Below are 23,906 nucleotides of genomic sequence, written 5' to 3'. Positions count from 1 at the left end.
ATTCATCATCACCCAAAAGAGTGAAGTTTAAGCAAACAATTTCTGCCCGGAAAATCATGTGCACAGTTTTTTGGGACAGAAAAGGAGTATTGCTAGTGGAGTTTTTGCCTCGCAATGAGACAATCAATGCAGCATCTTATTGTGAGACATTGAACAATCTGCGCCGTGCAATCCAAAACAAAAGATGTGGCAAGTTGAGTAAGGGTATTGTTTTGCTGCATGACAATGCCCGTCCACATGTGGCTAATCGGACCAAAGATCTCATCAAATCTTTTAATTGGGAAACTCTAGATCATCCTCCATACAGCCCTGATCTGGCGCCCAGTGACTACCATTTATTCCTGCACTTGAAATAACACCTGGGCGGTCAGCGTCTTCAAGACGATAACGAAGTCCAAACAGTTGTGATACAGTGGTTAACCAGTCAGGCGGCAGAATTTTATGAGGAGGGTATTGAAAAACTGGTGCCACGTTATGACAAGTGCCTCAATATTCACGGAAATTATGTAGAAAAGTAGATTAAGATACAGGCTTTCATGTAGAAATAAAATTATCGCGATATCTTTGCACGTTTTTTTTTAATTCCAAAACGGTACTTACTTAAAAAACATGCCTCGTAATTACCACGTCGACACACCTACCGATAAATCGACGACTGTCAACTGCGGCAATACCAGTGGTGGTTACCCCTGAGTAGGGGGCGTAAAATATCGATAAAGTACATAATATATACTATAAAAATATATATTTTTTATTGTTTTTTTCTCATGTTGTACACTATTGTGAACTTAAAATATTCCTTTATTAAATTTGATTGACAAAAAGTGAGAGATAAACATTTATTGACTGGTATGATTTTTTCCGTATTCTATTAAAACTATTTTTATATACTATAATATTTTTAAAAACTCGGAAAAAGACATTTTAAAACTTCGAAATATATCTACTAAATAGAGTTAGGCCTCCAGTTGGTGACGTCACGAGATGTTTACGTCACAGCTGTGCGGCCTTGTTATTACGGTGGTTACGACTCTACACATCTCTTCTGGTTTATGAGATCCCTATAGTGGACATTCTTATATTTATGCTACTTATACCAGGAAGGTCAAATGAGTTTTTTCAAGTTTTATTGTACAAAATATTAAATCTTCTTTAACAGAAACTTCCTGCTCGCGTAGCAAAATTGAAAACTTTTGTACCATTATGGAAGTTTTTTGGGAATATGATTAGTCAATATCAGATTTAAGTAGATTGACTATGCTGCATGAATAAAATTCTAGTTCAACAGATTTTCACCACTAAAATGTGTTTACAAATTGCATTTGTGTAAATACGCACAAAATATACCGGGTACGTCTCAAAAGTGGCTCACCGCTATAACTTTTTTATTTTTTTTAGATAAAAAAACGAGATTTGGTATGTTAGTGTATGACATAAATTAGGATTGATTGACGTATTCAATTGTTTCTGGTCTCTTCCTGTTTCACCGGAAATGACTACAACTTTTGATTTTTAAATGGCACTCTAGGTATATTTTTACTTTATTCCATAGAAAAAGACACTCTGAATAGAATGACATATCATATGTCAATTTGTCTACATTTTCGTTTAAAAAATAAGTATTTTTAATCATAATTCAATTTTTTCAAATGGAACGAGGGTGGCTCATTAACATATTTGGAAAAAGCATTTTTTACGAATAATTTGGTATCACATACTTGGTATTTCGAGTCAAATTGTCGTTATGAACCGGATGTTACAATTTCAAATAAACCATATGCGAAAATGTCAAAAATTGATACAGAATGTCATTTTCTACCGAATAAAGTAAAAAAAAATCCAGAGGGTGTCTTGAATACTTACGTATTGAATACAGCAATCAATTCTAATTTATGTGATATACTAACATAGCAAATCTGATTTTTTTATCTGAAAAAATAAAAAAGTTATAGAGGTGAGCCACTTTTGAGACTCACCCGGTATATCCAATTTTGTAGCAAAATTCCAGGTTTTATTTTTTAACTTCGCCTAACACAGTGCTATAATTAGTAGTGGGAACTATCGAATGAATACTATCGAAACATTCGATAGTTGCAATTCATTCGAATAATTCGATAGCTAGTAAAAAAACATTCGTTGAAAACTATTCGAATAAAAATTATCGAATAGATGCGTCATCTGTCTTGAAATATTGTATTCTAGTAATTCGGCAGCAAAAACCATTCATTTATAAAATTCATTCATTTATGAAATTCATTTATTCGTCAGGATCGATTATAATAAAATATTAACTGGATTTTAGTTGTCGCCCGGCGACGTAGGTTTCTTTCCGAGAAACCCGACAGCGGTCGGTGGCAATGCTAGAAAGAAGCCGGCATCTTTGATTTTTTGCGGAGTCATATAAAGATAAGGACACATTATTTTTTTTATTGAGGTGCTAGTATTTATACAGAAAATACATTATGAAGGGCGCTGTTACCATATATTGGTATTAGTTGATATTAGCAAAGAATATTATTGTTTGGCTTTAGTTAGTTAGGGATAGTATGTCTATATATTTTGCATTTTTTTTATTAATATTCTGTTGTTAGGTTAGGTTAGATAATAAAATATTTTGGATGTAGGAAAATGATTTTTAATATTTTTAAACAAAGACTGGTTTAATAAAAATAATAACAGTAATAATTTGTTATACCTATTAACAACAAAATTTAAAATAATTTAATATAAACATTTTTTTACGTAGTAGCAAAATATAAACAACAAATAAGATGTCAAAATTATTTATATTAGATCATATTTAAATTTCTATATTTTTTTATTTAAAAATAATATAGTCTAAATTTTTTGGCATCGTTGGTTTATTAAATAATAATAATTACAGAGCTAATTTGTTATATTAACAACAAACTTTAAAATCATGAAATATAAACATTTATTAATTTTCTAAGCATGCAGTGTAATGGAAGGAAAATATAAATGAAAAATTAGAAATCAAAATTATTTATATTAGGTACTTTATATTATTATTTAAAAATAATATTTACTTTTACTGGCATTTACTTTAAAAAATAAATGAAATATTTCTTCGCAAAAAACTACATGTAAGAGAATTAGCATAAACAAAATACAAACATCGTTAACTTTTTTTTTAAATTGGTAAATTGGCACGTGTAAAACTTCAAGTTCATCTCATCTCTCTTAAAAATTGCTACTTCTCAAAATTTCCCATTAAAAAATAGACCATATATACCATATAAAATAAAATAATTGAAAGATCGGGCTACGGAAAATCACACAAATTTTCGGAAAATTTTTGACACCTGCACACGCACACAATCGTCAATTAAAAAAACTACTATTTTAGTATTTTAAATATTTTAATAAACGCAAAAATAGCACAGTATTTATAAGGTGAAGTTATAAAAATTTGGAAGAACTAATAATGCACTGACGCACACAAAAATCAAACGAATACTAAATTTCATTTTTCATTTATCAAAAGCATTCGATAGTCGTGGCTCAACGATAACCATTTAGTCGCACGGCGAGGTTGTCACATATACTTTAGTATACAAATGAATGAATGATTTTATTCGAATAAAACCATTCGATAATTGAAATCATTCATTCAGTAACCATTCGATAGTATAATTCATTCGATAGTTCCCATCGCTAGCTATAATAATTGATAAAACTATATTTTGATCCGTGTTACTTTGAGAAATGCAGTATCTTGAGTTTTTTACCTGACATACATATCTAACAGGCAAAAAATTATGTGTAGACGACCCTTTAATCTGAAATTAATAATAAAATTAGATCGAAAAGAAACAAAAATAAATTACAAGTAAGTACGTCTCATTTGTTTCTGAAACAATTAATTAGAGCCGTATATTTTAAACAACTTCTTGATTATATCTTGTTTAGTTTGTCAAAAATCCGGCTCGCACAGATTAGATTCAAATTTCCCGCTAATTTGTCTAAGCCTGTTCTTATCTGACGGTCGCAGACGGGCTTCTCACAAATTGTTTCACCCTTTCGGGCGATCTTGAAGGGTTTCTTTTTGCTCCCGTCTCTTGGAATTGTCTCGCATAACAACAATAACAACCCTACCACCTGATTTACATAATTATTCGTTGTTAAAAACTTTTTAATTGCTTTTCTCCACCTTCAAGTTTGGTTTAAACGTTACGATTTATTTGCTCGCTTTAAATTTCTTTATTTAGTTTGTTTCGTACTGATTTTTGTACAGAATTGTCTAGTTCGTTCAAAATTTATAGATGTTTTTATATCTCTAGCTTTTTACAATTTCGACGGAATAGGATTCATCAAAGTGTGGGGATAAAATCTTGAAAATTTAATATACAGGGTGAGTCTTAAATAAGTGCAAATATTTTCAGGGCTGGTAGATCTCGATAAAAGAACCAAATTTTCTCTTTACCGTTTTTCAAATAAGTCCAAAATAACCAAGATATTTTAGTTTGAAAATTTCCAAAAAAAATATATGTTGCTAAAAGTTTGAGAACCACTGGACCTTTTCTAGGTTTTCTTTCTTGTAAATTTGACCTACTACCTATGTTGCCATATTATCAAGAAATTATGTTTTTTAACTAAAAACTATTTCCAAAGATTTTTTGAAAAAATTCCGCAAAAAAAATCATAATCTCTGGGGTCGAGATATACTACCCCTAAAATATATGCACTTATTTAAGACTACTAAATAGTTATAATAATTATACAGGTTTGGACAATAGTAAGTAACTCCTAGAATAAAAAAACTTGGAAATTTTGTATAAGTGCAAACCTAAAGCACAAATTAACTATAACAGATGCGAAAGAACACCGAATTCCGCGTTCAGGTTTCTGTGACCTTCAGAAAAAGTTCATAGACAATCCGCATCAATGTATAGTTTGGGTGAAAATAATCTGCACCAATATGTTTTCGAGGCATATAATCTCACAGTAATTTAATAGATTACTCGTCATATTATATCAGTTCGTAGGAGATTAGGAAAAAAAAGATATTTATAGTGTAAAAAATTAATTTATTTAACAAAATTTAATTAAAGATGTGACAAAATAGTTACTTTTCTATTGGTTCTATCGGACTTTTTTCGACTATATAAATCTTTATTTGTAAACTTTAATGCATAAAATATTTTCAATCTAATAAATAATTTAATGATGTAAATAAGAGGAAATTTCTCACATGGTTGGTCAAATTCTATAGTTTTCATTATATCAAACAGCCGCTGAATGTTTTCTTCAGTGCAAAACTCATCAAAATTTAATATAAATAATTTTTCCAGCCTGTAAATAAAATGAACAAATTTTTCCACTTTTATGATCAAAGCCTTTTAAATGGGTAAATAATTTCGAGTTATCGAGAGATTCGGATTCTTTTGCAAATTTTAGACAAATATCACATTGATGTATTTGAAGACCCTTTTTAATTATGTTGTCAAACATAATTAAAGGCATTTTGAGTTGAAAACATTTCTCAGAGGCTGTTTGATATAATGAAAACTATAGAATTTGACCACCCATATGAGAAATTTCCTCTTATTTATATCATTAAATGATTTATTAGATTGAAAATATTTGACGTATTAAAGTTTACAAATAAAGATTTATATAGTCGAAAAAGTCCGATAGGAACTAATAGAAAAGGTAAACAATTTTGTCACATTGTTAAGTAAATTTTGTTAAATAAATTAATTTTTTATACTATAAATATATCTTTAAATTTTTTCCCATATAAATAAACACATTTGTATCCCATTTTAAATAAAATATACAAATTACCAAAACTTAGAAATAACAGTTCAAAAGTTCAACAAAAAATCCCACACGCGTTTTAAAAGAAACATATAACCACGCACTATGTCACTCCAGCAAGCGAATACGACACAGCATGGGTTTCCGGACTAAACGACTGGTGTATTTACACCACTCAATAGGCGTGTCGGGTTTGCCGAACGGTTTCCGATGCAGTCGCTTTCTTTCGCATCTGGTATAGGTAATTTGTGCCTAAAGTATGCAGTAAAACTAGGATATATTACAGGAAAATTGTTTAACTTCTACAGGGCAGCTCAAAAAAGTGTTAGTGGATCGGGATGATTTCTTTTAACTAATCACTTTATATAGTCCAAAGATATTATTAAATTTATTTTCATAATTTCAGAGATATAAATAAATAAAAGAAAAAAATATATTTTCAGCATTTTTAAAAAAAAAATATTAAAAATAACTGTGTACTTTGGGGATTTTTACACCATTTCAATGACACCCTGTATATCGATGGTTGGCAACAATGAATTTAAAAATCGCGCCCTCGATTATGTAACTAAAAGTTTAATTGATACCAAATATATAAAATAATCTTACTTCCTTTTTTACATGGAATACCGTGTACATTATTTTTTATTAGATGGAGAATTAAAAAATGAACAATTTTTCCATTTAACAAATTTTAAAATTGCGTTCTCACCATTTCTATAGTACCGGATTTGGTGTTATTAAACATCGAAATTTGAAATATTCCTCTGTATAAACACGGCAATTACAATGTCGGCGTTAAGTCAAGCATATCTAATGCTTGCCGGTTTTACTTTCACTAAATTTTGATCGTTTTGGTGAACAAGTTATAGCCTACATGACATACAGTAATTTACAATGACAAATAAAGTACGTCTGCTGGATCTGTATCTATGAAAGGAATGCGGACAAAAAATATTTAAATAAACAGCAATATATTTTAAACGTCGACTTGACGAGTACGTCACCGCAAATCGCTCCGCCCACTCATTTTATTGGCTAGTTGCAAATTTGTCGAATTTTTATTGATGGGACGCGTCGTCTAATTTTTTACGAAAAACATCGAGAGAATATCCCCAAGTAGTATTTGGACGTTATCTAACGTCGGGTATACGTCGCGTTCAATAAACTCGACGTCGGGTACCAACGTCGGTTCGACCGCCTGACGACCCTTACTTGCACCTAAATGGGGAATACAGATTCGGGTCGCCTCGACGTCGGTATCTGACCTAATAGGGAATGTAATTCTACCAATTACCAACGTCATATTACGTTGGATTTTAGTCACTTAAAATTCGTCGCTAAGCACTTCGTTATTTTTGGTTTCATATTCGCTACCAAGAATACATAAAAACCTAACCAAACTACCTAATTACAAATGGATTCATAATCACTCCTCGAATATAACTATAAGTGCCTATCTAATTTCGTATTATAGTAATTCTGAATCATTAATCCAGACATCAGTTTTGTCAACGGAAGTCACTTTCTTGATATATTTGATTAAAATACTCCGGAAAACAACGAGCGCTTTCAAAATTAGGTAGATTTATGAAATAAAAATATCTATAAAAAAGTAACTCACAATTTTTTTTTTATTTTCTAGCTGGTTTAATCATAAAACTGTACTGTGGTTCCCCCCAAACTCAACCTTATCGATATTATTCTACTAGAAATCGAAATGTTAATATAAATTTTAAAAACAAAAAACGATTTTAAAATGGCTGACAATCGGATACGTGTTAAGAATGGCGGATTTCTGAGTCCGACTTAATATGAACTACCAATATACCAATTCCGACCGGGTCTCCAACATTAGTCGTCTCACACGACCGAAGTCATCAAACCGGAAGACCGGCAATCGTATTATGACGTATATAATTCCAACGTACGCCACGTAACCTCACTTTGTTTATCAGTGATTTGTGGATTTGTGCAACTATATTTTAGTTTTTGTTTTCTCCTTAAAAAAAATGGGCAGCCACTTTTTTAAGCCTAACCTCACATGTGGGAGGAGGATGGGGTCTGCTGGTTTCCTAAGCTAAAAAATGAAATTAAGATGCACCAGTGTAATGCAGCATCTCTTCCGGATATAAAGCATTTATGAGTGGAGGCAAGACATCACTACTACTATTATTATTTTGCAAAAGCCTCGACCTCTTTCTGTAAAATGTAGATGAATGTCTAAATGCCTTTTTAGTGTTTTTTAGGCATAAGTTTGTTTACAAAAACTTTTTATTAGGTTATGTTCATGATGTTCATTAGCTCTGTCATTAGGTCCCAAAAATTGTAATAGTGATGAAAAAGCAAAGCAAGAATTTCCATTAACATACAAACTGGATAAAATTTTCTCACATTTATGTCAGCATGAGAAAAAACAATATGGCGATATTATTATATAACTTGGTAATATTTGAGGGGTAGTTTCATCTCGTTGGAATTTGACTTTCGAAAAATCCGTTTGCCAAAAATAAGCTTTTTACGCTTATTATTACGCAGAATCGTGGTTAAGAATTTACCCAATTTTTTAGAACACCCTATATAATTTTTTAAAAAATTTCAAAATATGTAAAAAAAAACAAATAAATTATGCTTGCCCAAGTCTTTTTCCGAAAGACTAACCGTTTTTTAAATAACAAATATTGTAATATTTGAGGGGCGTTTTCACCCTCTTGGAATTTGAGATTCGAGAAACCCCTCCTTATCGAACCTCTACACCCCACAGTCAATCCGTTTGCCAAAAATCAGCTTTAAACGTCAAGCAGTTTAAGCAGAATCGTAATTACTCAATGGTCATATTTTATGAAACACCCTGTATAAATTTATAAAAAAATCTTAAAATATGTAAAACAACAAAATAAAATATACGTGTTTAAGAGTTTTTTCAAAACACTCACCGGTTTTTAAATAAAATATATTTTAATATTTGAGGGATAGTTTCACCCCCTTAGAATTCGAGTTTCGAAAAATCCCTTCTTATCGAACCTCTACACCCTAAAGTCAATCTGTTTTCCAAAAATCAGCGTTTTACGTCAAGCGCTTTAAGTAGGATCGTGATTAATCAATGACCAGATTTTTCGAAACACCCTGTATACATTTTTAAAAAATCTTAAAATGTGTAAAAAAAATAAAATATACGTGTTTAAGCGTTTTTTCGGAAACTTGGCCGTTTTTTAAATAAAAAATATTGTAATATTTGAGGGGTGGTTTCACCCTTTTAGAACTAGAATTTCGAAAAATCCCTTCTTATCGAACCTCTTCACCCTAGAATCAACCTGTATGCCAAAATTGAGTTTCTTACGTTGAGTGGTTTGAGAGGTTTGAGCAGGATCGTGATTAATCAGTATGTCAGTCACTTAAGGATTTTATATACAGTGGTGGCCAAAAGTATGGAAACTTTTTACTTTTTAAAATATCACAAAAAATATTGCTATAAATATTGCTTAAACTCTCAAGAATATAAATGAACAGCTTATCAGCAAATAAAAGTATTCCAAAAATTACACAGCGAAAAAAATCTGTTTAGCAGTTTTTGTAGAAGAACAATAGATTTCTTGTGGCCAAAAGTATGGAAACCATAAATAAATACATTAAAATTATTTAGTTTAAGCTGATAAACGGTAGGATTTGCTTCAGATAAATATAAACATCATGCCCATATTTCTCTACGGATTTAAAAAATAAAATAGTTGAATTATACAAGAGCGGTTATAAACAAATTCAAATAAGTAAAAATTTAAACATTTTTAAAGGCACCGTTTCGAAAATAATTCGTAAATTTAATAAAACAGGGAACGATTCAACAGCTTTTAAGTCAGGAAGACCAAGAAAGTTGTGCAACAGGACAATGAAAGTAATGAAGATAATATCAATGGGAGATCCATGAAAAACATCCACAGACATTTCTCGAGAAATGGGTGAAAGGGGAATATCGGTGTCTCCAAGCACGGTGAGAAGAAGGTTGGATGACATGGGACTTTTTGGAAGAGTTGCGGTGAAGAAACCACTAATATCAAAGAAAAATAGGATGGCCCGCTTTAAATTTGCTCAAGATCATCTCACCTGGTCTTATCAGAAATGGAATACTGTACTGTTTAGCGACGAAAGCAAGTTTCAACTGTTTGGTAGTGACGGGAGACGTTATGTCCGAAGACCAAAAGGTACACGGTACAGCCATAAGTACCAGATGCCCACAGTAAAACATGGGGTTGGGAGTATAATGGTATGGGGGTGTTTTTCTCGCTCAGGGGTTGGTCCTCTTGTTAAAATTGATGGGATAATGGACCGTTTTTTCTACAAAGACATATTGGAGAATAATATGCTGCCTCATGCTGATGAAGAAATGCCACTCAGATGGTTGTTCCAGCAAGACAATGATCCCAAGCACAAATCTCGGTTTGTTCAAAATTGGTTAAATGAACATAATGTTCCACTAATGGATTGGCCCTCACAGACTCCGGATCTTAACCCCATAGAAAATTTATGGGACCATTTAGATAGCAAAATTCGAAGCCATTCTATTTCAAATAAAAATGAATTATGAGAAGTGCTAAAAACTGAATGGGCGGCCACTTCCAGTAAAAATTGTACGAGATTGATCGATTCGATGCCACGAAGATGTAGAGAAGTAATTAATTCAAAGGGATATTCCACTAAATATTAGTAATTTTTATATTATCTTGAATTTTAATAAACATTCTTCTTAAGTTTCCATACTTTTGACCAAGAAAATATTCATAATTTTTTATATATTTTTTGATAGCTGTAATTTTTTATTTAAATGTATTAGGTTTTGTAGGAAATTATTTGTAGGTCACGATTATATAAGTCGTTTTATTTCATATTTTAATTTCTTAGCATAAATGACAAATTAAAAAAGTTTCCATACTTTTGGCCACCACTGTATGTATTAGTATAGATTTATATGGAAAATGTCATCGATCGTCATTTCCAAACCAATTGGACACCGTTTTTTTTCGATCATACTGTATTATGTCCATAAAGTCTAAGTTTTTTTTTTCTGGATAGTAAGGTATTAACAGCAGGGGCGCATATACGGGAGGGGTAATGGGGGTAATTACCCCTCCCAGAAAGAAATTTATAAATAAGAAAATCTGGTATAAATGAAAATTGTCACAAGATAAATTAATAATATCAATCAAGATAGAAATCCAGAACAATCTAAATTATTTTTTTCCATAGTCATAATACCTTTGAGCGAAAATTTAATTTAAATATATTACTCCTCCCAGACTCACTCTCTGGATGCGCCACTGATTAAGAGTGGCTAGTTTTTAAACAAAGCGGACAAAACTAGGTTAAGTTACGATTCCCAGTGGATTTTTCATACAAATTCAATCAAAGAAAGTCAAACAGTGCTATTTGTTTTATGAAGGAAACTCCCAGTCGTTGGCTAAGGCTAACAATCCCTCAGATTGGATTTTTCTTTAATATATATTTCTTACTATGTGTGGCTTTGTGTAAATATGTTTGACACAAGTTTGTTTAAAAACTAGAAAAATTTAACCTGCAAACTAACAAAAAAATTGTTAGTATAGTCTATAAAATGAATAACTTTGAATTTTGACCGTTATTTTTTACCAACATGGCAAATATAAAATCCCTCTATCAAAAAAGTTACTGATATTCTTTAAATTGAGTGCCTGAACGAGTCAGATAGGTAACTCTTTTTACTTTTGTGAAATAGAAAAGGAAATTAATAAAACAAGTGACAGTTCTTCCTCCTCTTGCAAAAATTAACACGAAATGTCATAACTGTCAAAAGTAAAATGTCATCAACTTTTGACATTTCTAAATATCAGACCAATGCCGTCTCTAATAGGACAGCCTCGGAGCGAGATTTATGACGTCACGCTAGTTAGATACCACGGATTAATAAATATGTTGTAGAATACATGGAAAATATAATTATTCCTCGTATTTTTGGTTTGTATTTTAAAAATGATATAGTTTACATGAAATATACATAATATACAGTTAATAAATACAATATAATATATACCTATTTATTGTAATAAATACTTTGGCTAATAAACATGAACCATACAAATGCAGCAAATGTTTTACAATATACAAATAATGAATAGGTGGTACATAAGATAATGGGTAAAATGTAAAATATATTTTAAATTTTGGGGTTCGAAAATCGATCTAATTTAACAAAAAAACATTCAATATCTATAAACTTGTCAAAAGATGACCACATATTTTTTTAAATTATTATTCTTAACACAAAAACTATCTACATTGACTATGGAGTACGATTTCAGTCATATTGTAAAAGATTTGCTGCATTTGTATGGTTCATAGTTTATCTGCCAAAGTATTTATTAATATAAATAGGTATATATATTGTATTTATTAACTGTATATTATATATATATTTCATGTAAACTATATCATTTTTAAAATACAAACAAACAAATCGAGGAATAATTATGTTTTCCATGTATTCTACAACATAGTTATTAATTTGTAGTATCTAACTAGTGTGACGTCATAAATCTCGTTGCTAGGCTGTTCTATTAGAGACGGCATTGCGTCAGCATGGCCGCAAGTTGCTAACCTAATAAAATTAACACTAGAAAAGCCCGCGGGAACTGTCAAATTCAAAGTTATTCGTTTCACAGACTATAAAAAAAGTTCTGGAAATGTATGTATCAAAGGAATTATATTCCATACCAATTAAACTTTTAACTACTTAATCGAGGACGCGATTTTTAAATACGTTGTTGCCAACTATGGACATATTCGGCGCCGGGCTGACTAACTGGAATTTATATTTCCCGCTGGGGATTCAGGTGGTTTGGGGGTATTTCTCTACTGCGCAACCCATAACATTTGCAAAAAAAATAAATCCAAAAAACATTCTTTAGGCAACTTGAAATTTGTTTATTCTTAAATTTTAGCATCTATTTAACCTAGAAATAAGTATGCCAGACTTTTTTTTCGGGTTTAAAGTGTAACCCGTCCATTCCAAATATGTTTAATTATTATACCTGGAAAACATACTTTAGGCATTCTAAAATTTTTACAGCGTGTTTATTAGATGATATTAAAAAAATATGTGTTAATTGCCAGACGAATTCAGTGGGATTTAATACTTGCCAGACGCGAATAAAGATTTTAAATGAGCGCGACAAAAAAGTCTTATGAGTATCTATAACTTTCTTTTTATTTATTCAATATTAGTTAGTTTTTTTAAACGGTTTTATTTAGCTCGACCCGTACGGTATTTATTTATTTGTTTGTTTATTTGGGTCAAAATTAGAAATTGAAATTTAAGTACCTTCCTGTTGTCAGATTGATCTGAAATTTGGTACACACCTTTAGTTCCGATGACAATACAATATAGTAATATCAACAACATTGTAAATCTAAGATGGCCGCCGGTACAAAATGGCGGATTTCATATTTTTCCGCAACCCCCTCAATATGGGTATCAAATGAAAGGGCTACACTAGTAGAATACTGTGATTATGACAAAATTTAAAATCCAAGATGGACGTCGTTACAAAATGGCGTATTAGGTGAGGGCATGAGCAGTCGTGTCCAGAACAGTTGTGTCCAAGATTGTGTGACGTTAGAAGGACAGATAAAAAAAATAGGTGATTAGATGTATCTACGTAGTTAGCGGTAGCTTTACCACCCAAGTTAAGGTAATAGGTTAAAATGTGCTGAGGACTGTATGGCATTAGGGTGGCTAAAAATGTAATGTCGCAAGCGTTTCCCCTCAAGATTGGGCGCCTCTTGTTGTATATTATAGCCTTGCCCCTCTACTGGACCTCTGGGGGGATCGACCGTTAAAATGTCCATTACTCGTGGGAACAACATGGAAACAATAAATAAAAAACAATCAAAAATAAAAACGAAACTGCTACACAACGAAAAAGAAGGCTCGAAAGGGCGAAAGAAAAGTATAGAACGAAACGTGCAAAAGAAAGTGAAAATGAAACCTATAGTCGACTACAGAAACGAAGAGAACGGTTAGTAACAGAAACACCTGAGCAACATGATGCCAGGTTAATAGCACAACGTGAGAGACAAAGGCAGCTGGTAGAGTCAGAAACACCTGAGCGTCATGAGTCCAGGCTAGCATCACAACGTGATAGATAGAGAGAGTTGTTAGCGGCAGAAACACCTGAGCGTCATGAGTCTAGGCTGGCATCACAACGAGAGAGACAAAGAGAGTTGTTAGCGTCAGAAACACCTGAGCGTCATGAGTCTAGGCTAGCATCAGAACGCGACAGACAGAGAGAGTTGTTAGCGTCAGAAACACAAAAGTTAATTAATTAATTAATAGTGTCCCAGGAGAGTTATGAAAAAAATACTAATTTCCAAGAAAAATTGATTTAAATTATAACATTCTATACGGTATAAATAGATCAAGTTCAGCTTTTTACAAGCTAATTATGAAAAAAGTGAATATAAATAAACAAATTCCATCTTTTTATAGTTAATTGTTTAATAATTGGTCATGGGAGAACTAAATAAAACACTACACAAAACCTGTCGGAATGGCAATAAAATTAAATCTAATTTAACAGTCGAACGAGAAATTGAAAGCTTGACGTTTGCACGCTTACATCGTTGCCAAAACCACGCTCAGGGAAATAAGAAAACATAGAGGGGCCCTAGATTACAAAGAATTTCTTTTTTTTAAGATTAATTTTTTTTTTTTGGATTTCTTCTGCAATGGTTATCTCTTTCTTTGTTATTCTTCTTATGCCGATCTTCTGAGGAAGTCCATTCCCGTCCAAAATATTCTAATAAAGTTGTGATGAGTTTTTTACGGCTATTAAGCTATTTTGTACCCACTTTGCACTAAAAGAGGTTCTAAAAAGAACAATGTTCGACTGCAATGTCTGCTAGTCAACATTTTTCAGCTTAAGGTATCACAACACTCTTTATTTAAACCAAAAACTCGTAATACGAAACTAAATGACAATGTCAGGAAATAATAAATAAATATTACAACTTAATATTTTTTACAGCCGAGCTGCCACCTGAATCCCCAGCGCAAAATTTAAATTCCATGTTTGTACCTATACCTGAATTTAGAACGTGATTTAATTCTATTTTTTTATTTTATTTCATTTCTAGATCTTGTACGAGTCTTCAGTATTTTAAAAATCGTATCTCGGTCTGGTTAAAGTATTTAATAAAGATAAAACTATATTAATAATAAGTTGCTACTTCTACTTTATTATACCTCTTATTTAAATATTTTTCCTTCGTTATTTCTTTTAATGAAAGTCTAGAAACTTCCGCAATAATCTCTGGTTCGTTAAAAGATTAAAAATGTCCCGTCTAAATATAAAAATTGCCTTTTAAAAATCGTTCTGCCTGAAATTTGCGACTAAATTTCAATTAGAGGTAAACTACTAGGGAGGTGAGGAGATATCGACAATTATTTTATCGATAGTAAATAGATAAAATATCGATACATTTATTATCGATATGGGTGTTAACCTAACCATATATAATTTTTTTTTTTAATGTATTTATATAATATTTCTTTTTCTAGTACCGGAATAATCAAGATGGCGCAGCCCTACAAGACTGGCTTCCCCTAAGAAGATGAGAAACTTAACCGAGAAAATGTCAATCCAGCATTAATATATTCTTCCTATTAATTTATTTGTGTTTTTCTGCAATTGTTTTAGCGCTAATAATATAAAAAAAATCAATTTTCACATTTGTCATATTAATTTAACGACATATTTTTATTATTTATGTATAATATTTCAGAAAAAAAAACTCCAAAAAAAGGTCTCTTAGTTTGAGAAGTAACATGCTATTTAAAATTAAATTCAAATCTATTTAAAATTAATTATATCAAATAATAATATGTTATTTCTCTCTAGTATATTATTTCTTTTTTTTAATTAGTTCTTGAATAAATAGAATAAATATATAAATATACTAACAAATGCTGTATCTCATTCCTTCAGTATTCTTTGCAATCTATAAGGTGTTATAAGAAACATACAAAGAATAATATAATGTTAAAAAAATATCTAGAGCATCGCATTTTGCTAATATTAATAATAATTATATTATCTATTCTCTATCACCCTGTATACAAACTGAATAAATGCATGTTTAACGCTTCCCATGTGTTTTATTTGATTTAAAAAAGAATCAATCAATTTTACATCTTTTTTTGCCTTCACTTATAGAATAACCTACACATAACGTTTAGTTAGTGTGTAGATCATTCATTTTTACCTACACTGGAAATCTATAAGATATACAAGAAATATTATGGATATATTTAATCCAGTAAAATTGTATCGCCGTATAGAGAGTGAAAATAAAAAAATTACGGGCAAGCTGATTTTTTCAGAGTTTGTCAGCGACTGTCTTCTGAGTATAAAATTAACAAAATCGGAAATTTTTCCCTTGCGGTTTTTGCGCAATAGGGGTGTTTTTTTTTAAACTGTACTTACAACAAAATAATTAGAACATTCTCTATAAGTTCGCGTAATGAATTTTTTTTATAAGTTTATTATTTCCGGACTCAGGGGCCGTTTCATGAGCCCTTTGGGGTGATTTTCAAATAGTTTGTTTTACAGTAAATTGACAAGGAACAAGGACAAAACAAACAACTGACAAGGACAAGCAACTTTTTCTCATGACTTTTTTTGTAGCTTGATTATTTGAACAAATTAGGGTAGTTTTCAATGTTACTCTTTTTTCAGCAAATTCGCCCCAGGAAACTCGTTCAAAATAAGAGTACACATACCTTTGCCTTATGAACTATATTTTGAGTTTACTTCATACAAAGCAACAAAAGAAACCAACAATAAATCTGTGGAGCCAACGCCAGGTCCATCACACAAAAGAAGACTACGAAACTACCCCAATTTATGAACTGGACGCTATCTCCAAAAATAATGAAGCTACAAAAAAAATCATGAGGAAAAGTTGCTTGTCCATTTATCATGAACAACTTTCATACGGGTCAATTTGCTGTAAAACAAACTTTTTGAAAACCAGCCCAAAGGGCTCATGAAACGCCCGCTAAGTCCGGAAATAATATATATAAACGGGATTTGGTTTAAGTATTTAATACTCATTTCCAAGTACAGCCTATTGCTGCCTTCCCGTTACCCTACGCCACACATCTCGATTTAGAGCGTCATCAGCTTCTAGGTTACGAGCTTCCATTGCTTCCGTAACCGTTCCGTTCCAGGATTTTCTAGGTCTACCTCTCTTTTCTTCTGCCCTGGGGAGCCCATTGAAAAACTCTTTTTGGCCACCTGTTCTCCGGCATACGCAGAACATGTCCAAACCATTTTAAGCTGGATTTTTCGATTCGGTCCAGTACTGTCTCCTCCGATGCATTCATGATACGCCTGACCTCGATGTTTGTCTTTTTTTCCATCCTAGATATACCTGCACTTCTTCTAAGGTAGTCCATTTCAACAACTTGGATTTTGCGCTTCGCGTCTGCACTCAGAGTCCATAGCTCTGAACCAGAGCAAAAAACTGACTCCACCAATGTTCTTCCAAGTCTCTTTTTAGTTGTTGCAGATAAGTTTCGGTCCCACCAGAGGCTGTTAAGACATCCAGTAACTTCGGGTTTGTATTTCTTCTTTGCCCAAACCCTCGTTGTTGATAGTAGCACCCAGGTATTTAAATTTGTCTACTTGTTGAATCTGGACGTTATCATTAATGAAGACTTCAAAACAAGTGTTGGAATTGACAGCTAAGTATTCGGTCTTCTTTAGACTAACCTGAAGTCCCCATTTGTTGTATACTTGATAAAGCCTCTTAGTCATGAACTCTAGATCGTATGAGTCCTGCGCAATCACGACCTGATCGTCTGCAAAGCTCAGGGTAAATAGTGTGTTGTCCCCAATGGGTATTCCCATACCTTGATATTTCGTCTTCCATTCCCTAAGGGCTAATTCGACGTAAGCGTTGAAGATCAGAGGAGATAAGCTGCATTCTTGTCGCAACCCTTTTGTGGTGTTAATTGGATTAGATAGCCTGTGTCCTATCTTAACGTACGATTCATTTTCTTTATATAGCTCTTTTATTATATTAAGCAAAGGTTTATCTACTTCTAAGATATTCAAGACTTCCCATATCTTGCTGCGGGGAATAGAGTCGTACGCTTTCTCCAAATCAATAAATGCCGGAAATAATAAACTTATAAAAAAAATCATTAGGCGAACTTATAGAGAATGTTCTTCTGTACAATTTGCGTCTAATTATTTTGTTGTAGTACAGTTTTAAAAAAACCAGCCCCATTGCTCAAAAACCGCAAGGGGAAAATTTCCGATTTTGTTAATTTTACACTCAGAAGACAGTCGCTGACAAACTCAGAAAAAATCACCTTGCCCGTAATTTTTTTATTTTCAAATGACAATTTTATTGGATTAATTACAGCAGCTTTGGTTTGGTTTGGTTTTTTCAAAATGATGTAATTTTACGAGATTGTTTAGAGATATTTAGTGATTACGATACTATTTTTATAATAAGCTTTAGTTTACGAGAACCTTCCACTTATGAAGTTTAAAACGGCGGGTTTCAGTTTACCTAAAGCAACAAAAGGCAAAATTACAGGCTAACTTCACCTAAATTCGATCTATTGCACTCTGCGCCTAAAGGGTGTCCAGTTGATAAACTTAGGCACTTTAAACATACACACAGATATAAGTAAAACACAGAACGTTTTTTGATTTGTTTTAACACACTTACATTTGCTTAATACCTCTATCATAGTGTTGATCATAAGATGGGTAGTTTAAATTAGTGATGGGCAAAACTGTTATTTTTAGATAACAGTTGAAACCATAGACTTAAAATAAAATATAGACTGAGCATCTCATTCATAAATAGCTGGAACATGCGGTCAGACAATGTTTTGTTATTGTTTTAGGTTAATAACGAGTGCGACACGAGCGATAGATAGGTTGTCTCTGTCGTAACGGTCGTTCCCTGACGACTCTGCCGAGAAACACAACACTGTCTTTCGTTTCTCAAGTACACCTGAACTCTCCGTCTCATAGCCGGGTAATTTTTTTATTTTAATGAAGCTATAATTAAATTAAAAATATATCGTATTTAAGCTTTTTTATATTTTATTAAGTTTTAGGACAGGTTTTTTAAATAAAAGTTTAGAAAAAACGTCTTAGAGTCCAAAAAGGATAAAAATATTAAAATACACGTCATAGAAGAAATTTTATAATCGAAATTACGTAATTTTTGAAATTAATAATAAATTATTAATTTTAGTCAAACATTTACAACCCCTAATATTAATCAAAACAGGATCTATTCCACAGATATAATAGAATCGGCGACAGGGAGAAAAAAAAAATATGATTGTTGTAATTTTATTTCTGGTTAAGTGATGTCTTATTATGTAAATTAGAGAAAACATAAACCTGTTCCATTAAAGCAAGGAAGGTGATAGAAAGTGGATAAAATGAAAACTACATTTATTTAACTCGGTACTGTCTTCATTATACCGGGTGCGTCCCAAAAGTGGCTCATCCCCATAATTTTTTTATATTTTCAAATAAAAAAAACAAGATTTAGTATGTTAGTATATAACATAAATTAGGATTGATTGACGCATTCAATTGTTTTTGGTCACTTCCTGTTTCACCGGAAATGACTATAACTTTTAATTTTTAAAGGGCACCCTTGGTATATTTCTACTTTATTCGATGGAAAATGACACTCTGAATAGAATGACATATATCATATGTCAACTTTTGACATTTTTGCATATGGTTTAATTGTAATTGTAACACGCGGTTCATAACGACAATTTGACTCGAAATACCAAGTGTGTGGTATCAATATATTCATAAAAAAATGCTTTTTCCAAATATGCTAATGAGTCCCTTGTTCCCTTGTTCCATTTGAAAAAATTGACATATGTATGATTAAAAATACGATTTGTACATCTTTTAACCGGCCTAGACAAGACACGAAACCCATTAGACGATCAAAACTATTTTTCCAAGGCTCCTTGATTAAAACTTGTGTGTTTAACAACACCATGGCACCCTGGATTGAAATTTAAAATAGGATTTGTTTACAGAGTATTATTTTTTATCGAATAAAGTAACAATATACCGAGGGTGCCTTTAAAAATCAAAAGATGTAATAATTTCGGTGAAACAGGAAGAGACCAAAATCAATTGAATACGTCAATAAATCCTAATTTATGTCATATACCTACTAACATACAAATCTGTTATTTTTTATCTGAAAAAATAAAAAAGTTATAGGGGGTGAGCCTTTTTTGAGACGACCCGGTATATTAAAAAATATTGTTTCATAATGTAATATCATTTTAAAATTCTTGTATGTTATTTTAGATTCTGAAGATAATTTTAGAATAAACCGGAATATATTTTTAATAAAAACATTATTAATTATTAACAGGGTTATAATTATGATATTGTTACAATGTAAGTAAGTAAATAATGTAATGGGTAAGAGAAAAAATTCAGATTTTACATTTTACTAAAATATTATCTAAATAAGCGCCTTTCTACAACAACGCCACTGACTTCCAATGGGTAAATTGAGAGTTGCCTACCGGTCAAAAGTCGTTTCAAGACTTAAATGGATTATTTAAGTCAAATTTCTTGCAAATTTGGCACTGGCGAACCATATTTTATAGTTCTTGAACAGAAAAAGTCAATAAAATAAATACTTAAGGACTACAAGCTAAGAAAATGCGTTAATACAGCCGGGGAGATAGCGGCAACAAAGCCTTACCGCACACGTGCGACACGTACTACAAGGTAATAAATGAATGAATAGGCTCCCTCTAATCGGTGTTGTCATATTGTAAAGAACTTATCCTTATTAAACAGTATTCGACTTATAATTTAGTAGTATAAGGACTATTTAATACATCTATGGAATATTAAAACCTACTTTATTAAACTGTAGTATTAATATCTCAATATATGTGTATAACAAGAAAAAAAATATTGATAATATTAAAGACGTGACAACATACGCTGGATGATGAAGGCTCGGTCGAGTGTACCCAGAAGTAAACATGTGTACAAAAAAGGTTGTTTGTCCGCGTTGAGATGTAAATAGTGTAGTCTATATTTTATTTTAAGTCTATGGTTGAAACTGTTATAGTTATTTATAAAAAACAGCTTAAAATAACAGGTTAAAAATAACAGGTTTCTTAATTTTATTGCTAAATATCTAAAAGAGTATGAGGCGGTCACCGCCAGGCGTATCAACGCAGTTGCAAGTTGCAACAATGACGTGCCCGGTGAGTGGCGGCATTTTGGATTTTTTTATATCGCAATTTGTAAACATAGCGTATTTGTATATAACCACCGCAAAAATAACAGTTTTGCCCATCACTAATTCTAAATAAATATCTTGAGAATGGTTGCTCGTAGCGATTTTTTACAAAGAGATAGTTTCATACCAGTAAGGACGAAAAGTTATTGCTCTTTAAAACAGATAAAACACATGTAGGTGGCGCCCCTTACACATAGGAGTCATTGCCATCAAAATCAAATTTCTCACGTCAAAAAACTCCCAGCCACCAATTTTCATCGAAATGTTGACGTTACTTCGAAATTATTTGAAAAAAATCGAAATAAATACATAGGATATGAAGTTTTTCACCTATTTCTATCTGTAGAGTATACTGCCGAAGTTTACGGAATACAATTCAGTCCACCCTGTATAGTATACTTCCTCTAAAATTAATTTTAAGCTATTAAACTATTAGGAAATTCTTTTAGTATTTTTCTCTCAATTCAGGGAACAGTAAAATAATAGAAAAGCTTCAAGACCGTTTATTTTTCATTTGGATTTTAAATTTAAGTTTTTTTGTAATGGTCCAAGGATTTAATAAATTCAAAATTGAGACGATTTGACGAGAACCCATAATGGAAATATTAATATCAGCTTTTAAAGCTTTGTCTACACTTAACGGTTTACCTGTCGTATCAACTAAAACCTTGTATTTAGATATTTTAAATAGTTTTTTTTTCTTTGTTTTTTGTGTTTCTTTTTTTGTTAGGAGTTGTATTTTCTGAAACGTTAAGCATTTTTAGAGACGAAATTTTTTCGAGAAGAGTTTTTTTTGAAGAAAATAAATAAAATTATAATTATTTTGATTAGTTATTGAAACAAACTATGTTTCAAAAAGTCCAAACGACGCGGAAGTAGGTTTAATTAGTCGCGCGCTGTTGCCATATCGATCTCTATTATTTAAATCGCCGTCAAACTGCACGGCGCGAAGCCTTTTAAAGGGTCTCTCCGTGCCCTCCAGGGCTGCTTCCGACCCTTAATTGTTTAGGGAATTATTTGCCTAATAAAATATAATTAAATTTTGAGCGGGCTCGCCTACGTTTGTTCATTCTTGAGGTTGAAATTCGCGTCGTTTTATTTTCCTAATTATCGAATAAATTATTGTACAGATATTTTAAAGCCAAAACTCTATTCTAGCCAACTCAATATTTTATATTAAACTAGCATGTACCAGCGATTTTGTTCGCGTCGAATTAATCGTTTGTTATGGTGATCATACCGCAAAGCAAGAATTTCTATTAACATACAAACTGGATAAAATTTTCTCACATTTATGTCAGCATGAGAAAAAACAATATGGCGATATTATTATATAACTTGGTAATATTTGAGGGGTAGTTTCATCTCGTTGGAATTTGACTTTCGAAAAATCCGTTTGTCAAAAATAAGCTTTTTACGTCAAGCAGTTTGGGACACCCTGTATGATTTTTAAAAAATTTCAAAATATGTAAAAAAAAAATATAAAAACTAAATTATGCTTGTCCAAGCATTTTCCCGAAAGACTAACCGTTTTTTAAATAACAAATATTGTAATATTTGAGGGGCGTTTTCACCCTCTTGGAATTTGAAATTCGAGAAACCCCTTCTTATCGAACCTCAACACCCCAATCAATCCGTTTGCCAAAAATCAGCTTTAAACGTCAAGCAGTTTAAGCGGAATCGTGATTACTCAATGGTCATATTTTATGAAACACCTTGTATAAATTTATAAAAAATCTTAAAATATGTAAAACAACAAAATAAAATATACGTGTTTAAGAGTTTTTCCGAAAAACTCACCGTTTTCAAATAAAAAATATTTTAATATTTGAGGGATAGTTTCACCCCCTTAGAATTCGAGTTTCGAAAAATCCCTTCTTATCGAACCTCTACACCCTAAAGTCAATCTGCTTTCCAAAAATCAGCTTTTTACGTCAAGCGCTTTAAGCAGAATCGTGATTAATCAATGACCAGATTTTTCGAAACACCCTGTATACATTTTTAAAAAATCTTAAAATATGTAAAAAAACAAAATAAAATATACGTGTTTAAGCGTTTTTCCGGAAACTTGACCGTTTTTTAAATAAAAAATATTGTAATATTTGAGGGGTGGTTTCACCCTCTTGGAACTGGAATTTCGAAAAATCCCTTCTTATCGAACCTCTACACCCTAGAATCAACCTGTATGCCAAAATTGAGCTTCTTACGTTGAGTGGTTTGAGCAGGATCGTGATTAATCAGTATGTCATAGATTAAAATTCTCAGTAAATTTATTCGAATAGTAATTAAATTCATTTTCAATGATTTAAAATGTGTATTGGTCGAGCTTTATAGATAACGCTAAAAATAAAAATACTTTGACAGCGCGATCATGCGACTGTACTCATTACATCTTGAACGCCGCCAAACGCGAGCCAGGGTCAGCGAACCTTTCGGCCGCTATTACGTCTCCCGTTCGCTGTTTTATTCGGTGGGTGATGCGGTTTTTTAAACACATCTCGCTCGCGGAATAATAGTTATTTTTTATACAAGACGATAATACAATTTTATCGTCGTGTATAAAACAATATTTTTTTTCCATGGCGAGTTACGTTTTAGGTTACTAGGTTAGGTTGTGAAAAATATACAGGAATTATTATTTCAAGGAATTTAATGAATTTATTTTGAATTTGGTTTCTATGTAATTTGACAAATAAATAAAGCTGTCTCTTTAGTTGTCAGTTTTGAGTCAGTATTTTTTAATTCTCTTTCGTGTCGATTGC

The 23,906-nt window shown here is 31.8% G+C and overlaps 1 protein-coding gene across 1 annotated transcript in view; it reads left to right on the top strand.

The window, feature by feature from the left end:
• The window catches only part of LOC115891120, a 31,106-nt gene extending 15,152 nt beyond the window's left edge, over nucleotides 1-15,954 (top strand). The window contains exon 4 of the mRNA XM_030911509.1: nucleotides 15,368-15,954. Within this exon, the coding sequence (XP_030767369.1) occupies nucleotides 15,368-15,424 (57 nt within the window). The 3' untranslated portion in view covers nucleotides 15,425-15,954. The remainder of the gene's footprint in view (nucleotides 1-15,367) is intronic.
• Nucleotides 15,955-23,906: the final 7,952 nt, after the last annotated feature.

This window comes from Sitophilus oryzae, unplaced genomic scaffold, assembly GCF_002938485.1.
Source record: "Sitophilus oryzae breed Bouriz unplaced genomic scaffold, Soryzae_2.0 scaffold_966_pilon_pilon, whole genome shotgun sequence".
In the NCBI taxonomy this organism is placed as follows: Eukaryota; Metazoa; Arthropoda; class Insecta; order Coleoptera; family Curculionidae; genus Sitophilus; species Sitophilus oryzae.
This window is presented reverse-complemented; position numbering and strand designations above follow the sequence as displayed.